The 8,816-nt window shown below is 52.0% G+C and overlaps 1 protein-coding gene across 1 annotated transcript; it reads left to right on the top strand.

The window, feature by feature from the left end:
• The first annotated feature begins 2,949 nt into the window (after window positions 1-2,949).
• LOC108536660 (NKG2D ligand 2-like) lies at window positions 2,950-8,197 on the top strand. The gene is made up of 4 exons (XM_017883649.1): window positions 2,950-3,175; window positions 6,315-6,578; window positions 7,119-7,400; window positions 8,064-8,197. Exons 1-4 carry the CDS (start codon window positions 3,091-3,093, stop codon window positions 8,171-8,173), a joined length of 741 nt encoding a protein of 246 aa, XP_017739138.1. The 5' UTR covers window positions 2,950-3,090; the 3' UTR covers window positions 8,174-8,197.
• The last annotated feature ends 619 nt before the right edge of the window (window positions 8,198-8,816 follow it).

Raw genomic sequence — 8,816 nt, 5'->3', positions numbered from 1 at the left:
TCCCCGAAAGACAACTGTGGTTGAAATCAAAAATCCCCTATAATACCCACCCTGTGACAACACCGTTGGGTAAATATCTAGAAAAAGTGTCTCATCACTGTGGCAGACCCGCACACCGCTGCCTGGGTTCTGCATCCCCGGACCCTTGTGGCCCCAAACAGATCAGGCGAGCCCACCCTGTGACCATCCCTGGGACTCCCGGCCCCACTCTTCCATACTACTTCACCTCCACATTTTTACCTGCTTCAGAATCGAAACTATGAAAAGTCATGTGTGAAAAGCTCCCCAGCCCCTGCCTGCATCCACTCTCATTGGCCACATGCCTGGGAGGAAAGTTTGATTCTTCTCATCTTTCCAGGGAGTGTTTATACATACATTTCAAACACGTATAAGTACATATTCTTAATGCAGACTTGGATATTTTTGACTCTATGAACCCTGTCACCCTGTCCCTCAGGAAGCCTGTAACAGTTTCCCCTCCTTCTACAGTGGATGTTTCACCCTCCTCTGTCCAAGTTGGGTCTTCACAATCACAGACAAGAGTGTCACCAGCATTGCTATCCCATGACATGAGACACTTTAAAGGTGCATTAATTTGCACAGCAATTCTGTGTCTGGAAATCTATTCTACACAATTGAATTGAAATTCATACAAGCACAGCTTCTGCAGCATTTCGTTTCTGTAAAAGTAACTGACTGGAGACCATCTGGATCTTCACACACAGACACTGGTTACATTTGTTGTGATGCAGTCATTCTATGTAATGTCGTGCAAAGATAAAAAGGAAAAGAATCTGTATGTGAGGATATTGGAAGATCTTCAATGTGTGCTATGTTGAGATAGAATCTGCGTTCAGTAGAGTGCCTATGGGCTTATATTTGTTTTAAAAACCAGAATTGATACATAATCACATCTCTGTTGTTAGTAAGGAAAACAGTATTTCCATAACTTATTGCTAGTGTGTTTACCCGTTTTAGGAAAAATCAATATACTTGAAAAGCCATGGTGGCAGGAATCGGTCATCACTGGCCCAGATTCTACACTGCCCTACAGATGATCCTAACTGAGGTTGATAGAGGAACAGGATGGTGTGCAGTCGCATTTCAGAGAGGACCCTAAAGTCAGACTGGACCAGTGGTTTGTCCTGACCTCTGCCTCTTCACCGAACCCCCACCTGGTCAGGCAGTGACCCTGAAGGGGCTGGGAAAATACTGGGAGGGCAGTGAAGATGGGGAGCTAGTGGTGGGAGCATGGTGAACATGGAGAACTCAGACCCCACACCATCTGGGGAGGAGCTGCGTGTGATGCTGGGAGCACTGGGAAGGCAGGGAGCCTGGACACAGCACTCACTGCTCCTCCCATCTGGGACAGGATTGGGGTGGGTGATGAGAAAAGTTTCCCGAGTAACACAGTTCCCAATCCTGGCAGAATGACTCGCCTCAGTTGCACTACAGCCAAGACCCACTTGGCCCCCAGACCAGTCTAACACAAGGCATGGTAAATTCAGGATTGCATACTACTAAGGCATCTGCCAGGGTGTAGGAAACAGAAACTAGAGGACGGCTCAGCAAGTGGTTCAGACTACCTGGCCCCACACTCTCCAATACTGAGTGGGGAGGAAGCCTTGAGCCCAGGAGGTTGAGGATTCAGTGAATTATGATCGTGCCACTGCACTCCAGACTGGTGACAGAGCATGACTCTGTCACACACATGCTCACACACACAAATTGTGTGAGCAATTGTCACACAGGGAGATCCAGATGCGCGCACTGTGGATCCAGGTCTCAGGGAGCAGGAGGGTGTTCTGTATTGTGGGAAGATGGAGGACACACATGGGATGGGGTATTTGCGCCCAGCTTTGAAGGATGGCTGACCCTTGGCCCAGGGGGAACAGGCCAGTGGAATGCGCTGACAGTGGGAAACCACTAGGAACTTTCTCTAGAACCTGCTCTGCTGAGCCCCCTGAGCCATCCCTGGACCTGGGCGAGGGAGGCTGCTGAACTGGGAGCTCAGGGCCCATCTCTCTGAGGAGCTTTCCAAATCAGCAAGTGTGTCACAGGTTGAGATTTTAGGGACGAGGTCCTCAATGCTGTCCTCGATTTTAATGAGTAGACTCTTTTGACCAGTCTGCATTGGGCAGAGCAGGAGCAAGGTGTAAATTTTTAAGATAATTTTTAAAGTTGTTTAATTTTGGTGAAAACATACAAGATAAAATCTACCATCTTGACTAATTGTTTAGTGTACAATATGTTGTTTTAAACCTCTGAAACCTTGCGTGCTGTTCCTGTAATAAAACCTAGCCCGGGCCAGGTGCGGTGGCTCACGCCTGTAATCCCAGCACTTTAGGAGGCCCAGGCGGGTGGATCACCTGAAGTCAGGAATTTGAGACCAGCCTGGCCAACACGGTGAAATCGCATCTCTACCAAAAATACAAGCAATTCGCCGGGCGTGTTGGAGGGCGCCTGTAATCCCAGCTACTCCGGAAGCTGAGGCCAGAGAATCCCTTGAACCCTGGAGGCGGCGGTTGCGATGAGCCATCACGCCACTGCACTCCAGCCTGGTCAACAGGAGCGAAACTCTGTCTCTAAATAAATAAATAATAAAACCTAGCCCGGACTATAAATACGTCCACTAGGAACTGGGGAAGTAGTGGAGGGAGCGCGATCAGGCCCGTGGCTGCGCCCAGAGCGGGGTGAGCCAAAGGACAAGGCGGCGCAAGCGGAGGAAGGGAGAGTGTCGCGGGCTCAGGTGGCGACAGGGAGACGCCGCCGCCGCTGAATATTCCTCTGCAAGTTTCGTCACCTTCAAAAAAAATGCTGTGATGATTAAATGAGTCTGTCGTGGAAGGAACCGTGTCCTGGCAGGAGCCGGGTCGACGCCCAGACACCACTCCGAAGGGGGCTGAGGCAAAGGGGAGGGACACCCGGAAAGGGGAGGGACGCCGGCAGGGCAGCCAACCATATTTCTAGCCGCTGTGACGACGGCAGGAAACCTTGCCAGAGCCTATATAAGCCGGCTTTTCAACCTTGACCTGATTCATCTTCCAGGCTCCCCTTCCATCAAGTCATCCTCAGCGCTCTGGGTCCCCAATGGCAGCGGTCGCCACTACCAAGATCCTTGTGTGTCTCCTACTTTTGCTCCTGCCGTCGCTCTGGTCCCGGGCTGGGCGAGCTGGTGAGTTCGTGGATGGAGCCTAAGCGAGGCGGGGGCCAAACCTGGGGGGCTGTGAACTGCAGCGGTTTTCAGAGGAGGGGAGACTTCGGGAAGGACAGGGGAGATTTCCCCGAACTGCGCCCCCGTTCAGTTCCGGTCGGCGGCTCCTCCCTGCCGGGTCCACTCCGCGAGGCTGCTTCTTGCCAGCGGCGAGGCGAAAAGGAGCGGGGTGGAAAGGAGGCTGGCAGGAGGTTGGAGGGGCCAGAGGGCTGCAGAGAGCGAGGTGGGGCGGGGATCCCTGGTGCAGCCTGGCAGTCCCACCCGCCTTCGGGAAGGAAAAGCCAGAGTCCCGGGAACCCGAGCTGGGGACAGGAAAGGGGTGAAGGCGGTTCCACAGGGACCCGATCACAGACACACCCACCAGCCACAGGTCTGCTCTGCTCTCACCCACTCTCCACCACAGAAACCCTCCAGCACCCCCAGGGCTCCCTGCCCTTGAATTTTCCCCTGCACTTTTCCTGTAGACATTCACCTGCACCCAGGAGCTCAGCAGACACCCCCCCACTCCTCCCCTCACCATCCACTGCCACCACCCAAGTCACATCCTCTTACTCCCCACCTCAACCCAGCTGGTCACCCCAGAGGTCTCCCCATCCATGAAGGGGCCCTCACCACCTCCTACACCACGTGGCACCTTCTGCCTCTTGACTGAGGACACACCACAGCAAACACACCCCAAGCTCCCCTCAGAACTTGTGCAGAGGGCATGGGAAGCACCATTCCCTCCAGAATGACCCTGGGAACTCTGGTGAGTAGAGGTGCCCACTTCTGCCCTTGGGGCCCAGACCTGCCTGTTCTTCGTTCTGAAGCCTGTTCTTCCTACTGGGGAGCCAGCGTCCTAGAGAATAGTCACTATGTAGACAGGGGTCAGCAAAGCCTTTTTAGAAAGGGAGGAAGGATGCCCTGTGATCTTTGCAGGCCTTGGGTTCTGCTCTCTGTGTCCAGCCCTGTCCCTTTGTAGAGCAGCAGCAGGCAATGGCAACCTGCAAATGAGGGGGGACCAGATTTGGACCCTGTCCTAGGTTGCTGATCCCAGATGAGGGGATTACAGTGTCCCATCCCTTAAGGTGTCATCTCCAAGTAATGTCTCGGGTGTCAGTTGGAGAGTGGAAGCTGGTCCTACCTTGTCTGTGGCTTCTGGGTGGTGTGGATGTGATGGGAGTGGGGGTGCCATAGTTGGGGGCTTATTTTCCCCTCCTTTGCTGTTGAGTAGCATCTATGGTCTACAGGGGCCATCAGGGACCCTCTCTAAAGCCTCAGGTATGAGCTGAGGGTGAGGGGGTGCAGCCACGTGGTGTCCTGGGGATCGCAGCCAACTGCTTATGCAGCTTCTTGGTTCTCTGTGGCCCTGCTCCTGCCCATCGCAGGAGACCCACCTGCGTCTTCTCACTGCCGTGCCTATCTTCCTAATGACCTAGAGGGTGAGGAGTCCATCCGTAATGGGCAGCTCTGAGACTGGATGGTCACTGCCCTCACATTGCTGAAGGCCCCATCTCTGCCAAGGCGCAGTACTCTACAGGAGCCACTGTTTAATGTTGAGATTTCCTTGCTGTGAGTGGCATTGCCTTGCCTCTGAACATTCACATGGAATCTTTGTTGTGATTCTCCAATTAGATATTGCAACCACATGTACCTCTAGGATCTTAGGGGGCCTTGGGTCATCAGGCACTCAAGGCAGGTCCAGCCTCACTCATCATTCATGGATTGTCTATGGCTGCTTTTGAACTACAACAGCAGAGTTGAGTAGTTACAATGGAGAATATATTCCCTGCACACCTTTACATATTTATAAAATTGCCTTTCACAGAAAACTTTAGTGGCCATAAATATCTTTGTAGAAGGCCACAAGGACCCATTGTACTTGCTGCGGGGTTAAAAGGTCCTTCCTCACTGGAAACTGGTGTCTTCTTCTAGTCATGGGTTCAGGGTCTGAGAAGTGGCTTTATTCTGCAAATTGGACAAACGATCCTTGTTTTTGAAGGACTGGTTACTTTCAGCCTCCTGGTCATCCATCATTTGTTTTATCTCTGTTTCTTGTAATTATTTAAATCCAGCAGTATCCGGGTTGGGTTTCCATTTCTTTTGGACCTTGGACCCCTTTGTTCTATGAGCCATGGGCATAACTTTGTATAACTGAGGTTCCCAGCTGGCATTGTGACTTCTCTAATCATTTCCATCATTGCACCCTCCTTGCTCCTGACAGTTGACAGCCTCTACCTGGAATCTGTAATTTCAGAATTTTTCATCCCATTACTACTGGGAGCCCATTTCAGGAAGAGCATCTCCTACCCCCAACCCTGGCCTTCAACAATAGGCATCCCTAAGCTTCATTCCATTCTGATGTCTTCTCATGGGGCCTTCTTTATATGCTGGGTAAACAGGAGTCCCCCAGGTTTCCCATGAGCACAGTGGATGGACATTATTCTGGATTTTCACACTTAGACCCTTCTGGGTCTAAGCATGGGCACTTCTCTGATCCTGTGATCCCTCCCTCTACTACCTGCCTTAGACTTTCAGATTTTCCCTTTCTTGCTGCGTGGACCATCCCTTTGTCCAGGGTTTCAGGAAGGCATCCTCATAGCGGATGTGCACCATCACTGGGGACTTTGCCAACATGTTAAATCCTGTGACCATGATAATCAATTCTTCTTTATCCAATGGGGTTCCATCCTCACTCTGTTCCACCATGTACCAGCACCCTCGGGGCATCCCTCACACCCTCTCCCACCTCCCACAGTCAATGCGGGCTGCTGCTGAAGATCCTCTGGCATCCAGGCCCTTCCTCCTCTAGCAGCCCTGGCACCTCTCTAGCAAGGTCGTATGTTGACTGATGTGGACAGAGGGGCAGTGGGACATGTCTGGGGACATGTGGTTTCTCAGCAGGCAGAGACTTCCTCCTCTTCCTCCTCCACCTCCTCCTTGTCCTCATGCAAGGGGCCAGCACTCGCCTTAGTATTGTGGACACCACAGTTCTGGAGGGGGCACTCCTTCCTGGGCCAGCCTAGCCCACAAAAAGCATCCTCTTATTGTCACCTTGTGAAGGAGGGCTAACTAGGGGTCTCTTTCTCCCTACCCACCCCTTACCTGCCTTTCTCCACAGACCCTCACTCTCTTTGCTATGACATCACCATCATCCCTAAGTTCAGACCTGGACCACGGTGGTGTGCGGTTCAAAGCCAGGTGGATAAAAAGACTTTTCTTCACTATGACTGTGGCAACAAGACAGTCACACCTGTCAGTCCCCTGGGGAAGAAACTAAGTGTCACAAAGACCTGGAAAGCACAGAACCCAGTACTGAGAGAGGTGGTGGACATGCTCACAGAGCAACTGCTTGACATTCAGCTGGAGAATTACACACCCAGGGGTAAGTTTCAGATGGCCCAGGACAGGAGGGAGCAGATACAGTGGTAGGTTAGAGGCATTTGTAGTTTTCATGTAAAAATACAAATGGGGGCTGGGCGCGGTGGCTCATGACTGCAATCCCAGCACTTTGGGAGGCTGAGGTGGGCCAATCACAAGGTCAGGAATTTGAGACCAGCCTGAAAAACATGGTGAAACCCTGTCACTACTAAAAATGCAAAAGTTAGCTGGGCATGGTGGCACACACCTGTAATCCCAGCCACTTGGGAGGCTGAGGCAGGAGGATCGTTTGAACCCAGGAAGCAGAGGCTGCAGTGAGCCGAGGTTGTGCCACTGCACTCCAGCCTGGGCAACAGAGTGAGACTTTGTCTCAAAAAAAAAAAAAAAAAAACAAAAACAAATGGAAGGTCATCTAACCCCTTAAGAGATCTAGAGGCAAGGCCAAGATGTGGCAGAGAGAGTAAGGCCAGGAAATTCTAAGTGGAACAGGACGGGGGCTCAACATGTGTCAAGACCAGAGCTGATCTCTCTCTGACGGGGGCAGAACCCCTCACCCTGCAGGCCAGGATGTTTTGTGAGCAGAAAGCTGAAGGACACAGCAGTGGATCTTGGCAGTTCAGTTTCGATGGACAGGTCTTCCTCCTCTTTGACTCAGAGAACAGAATGTGGACAATGGTTCATCCTGGAGCCAGAAAGATGAAAGAAAAGTGGGAGAATGACAAGGATGTGACCATGTCCTTCCATTACATCTCAATGGGAGACTGCACAAGATGGCTTAAGGACTTCTTGACGGGCATGGACAGAACCCTGGAGCCAAGTGCAGGAGGTAACAGAAGAAAGAAACGGGGATCTCGAATGAGATCAGAAACGGTGATCTCGAGAAACTAGTTCTTGAGTTCAGCCTCAGTCATCCCAGTATACACGTTTATGTTAAAATGACCCCCTCATGGGGCGCTCCTCCTGGGGTGCTGGCGTGCCTGTGCTCTCCCATCCTCCTCTCCCTTCTCCCTCCTGACTCCTATTCTTCATTGCATTTGCTTCTGCTCCCCGCACTGTGGATTTCTCACCAACCTTGAAACTACAGGTGTCAGTGTGTTTTCAGACCTTTCTCCTTAGTGCTTTCTCTTTTGATAATCACTTTTCCTTTCCTTTCCCTCGTTTGATTCTGGAAATCCATCAAAACCACCTCCAATGCCAGCCCAGAGACCTTCCCCTCCACAACTCTGGAGCATCACCTCCTTTTCCACCACAGCAGGAGGGTGGGTGTGCTGTCACCTTGCTTCCCTCAGCAGCTGTGTGAGCTCCCTGAGGACAGGGACACCCCCTCTCCCTTCCTACCCCAGGGCTGCCCCATAGCAGCGGGGTGGGGGTGGGGGTGTGGGACAAAACTTCTGCCTTCCGGGATGACCTAGGGTGGCAGGAACTGAGGAGGTGTCTCCTCAGATTTTGGGCCTGGACAAGGGTTGTCACTTTTGTGTTTCCATTTCAGCACCACTCACCATGTCCTCAGGCACAACCCAACTCAGGACCACGGCCACCACCCTCATCCTTTGCTTCCTCCTCATCATCCTCTGCTGCTTCATCCTGCCTGGCATCTGAGGAGAGTCCTTTAGAGTGACAGGTACTGTGGGCAGAATTGGAAGTTGAACAAGGAGCAGGTGGGTGAGGAGGCAGGACGGGGAAAGAGAATTCCCAGAGTCCCACCCCTCCCCGTGGCTGGGACCTTCTCATCCTGACTTGAGACAGGTGAATGAGACCGTGTCATCTGTTGGCAATGACCTGGGCAGCTCAGCCCTGAGTACTGATGGATTCTCACCTTCAGAGTCCAGAGGGAAATGGAGGGGCCCATAACAAGGCTCAGTGTCTGTTGAGCTTGAAAAGGTTTAGCAAGTTCAGGTATGATTCAGAGCAGGTTCCTATTCAGGAAGAAGGGTGTGTGGCCTGCAGGCAGCAGGAATTCAGACATGGGCAGTCCTCTTAACTGAGTTAGGTGCATCATGGTAGCTTTACATGAGGTGTGACAAGGGAAGGGGGATTCCATCTCTGAGGCTAAGAGAGAGATCTGGGTGTAATCCCAGGAGGAGGGGCCTGGCAGAGCCTTGGTATACCTAATGGAAAAAGTGGGAGTACAGGGCTGCCTTCCTACAGAAAGTGGCTTGGGTTCCAGGAATTAAGGTGGAAGGTAAAGCGTAGAGGCTGCTCAGGAGAAGGATATTTAAAAAGTCAGTTACATGGGGTTTCA

This window comes from Rhinopithecus bieti, unplaced genomic scaffold (genome assembly GCF_001698545.2).
Source record: "Rhinopithecus bieti isolate Rb0 unplaced genomic scaffold, ASM169854v2 scaffold_13747, whole genome shotgun sequence".
NCBI classification, from domain to species: domain Eukaryota; kingdom Metazoa; phylum Chordata; class Mammalia; order Primates; family Cercopithecidae; genus Rhinopithecus; species Rhinopithecus bieti.
This window is presented reverse-complemented; position numbering and strand designations above follow the sequence as displayed.

Excerpts from the sequence above, each read along its gene's own strand:
- LOC108536660 (XM_017883649.1), top strand. The coding sequence starts at position 3,091 with ATGGCAGCGGTCGCCACTACCAAGATCCTTGTGTGTCTCCTACTTTTG. Across the intron at positions 3,176-6,314 it reads GTCCCGGGCTGGGCGAGCTG|ACCCTCACTCTCTTTGCTAT; the intron begins GTGAGTTCGTGG and ends CTTTCTCCACAG. Across the intron at positions 7,401-8,063 it reads CCTGGAGCCAAGTGCAGGAG|CACCACTCACCATGTCCTCA; the intron begins GTAACAGAAGAA and ends TTTCCATTTCAG.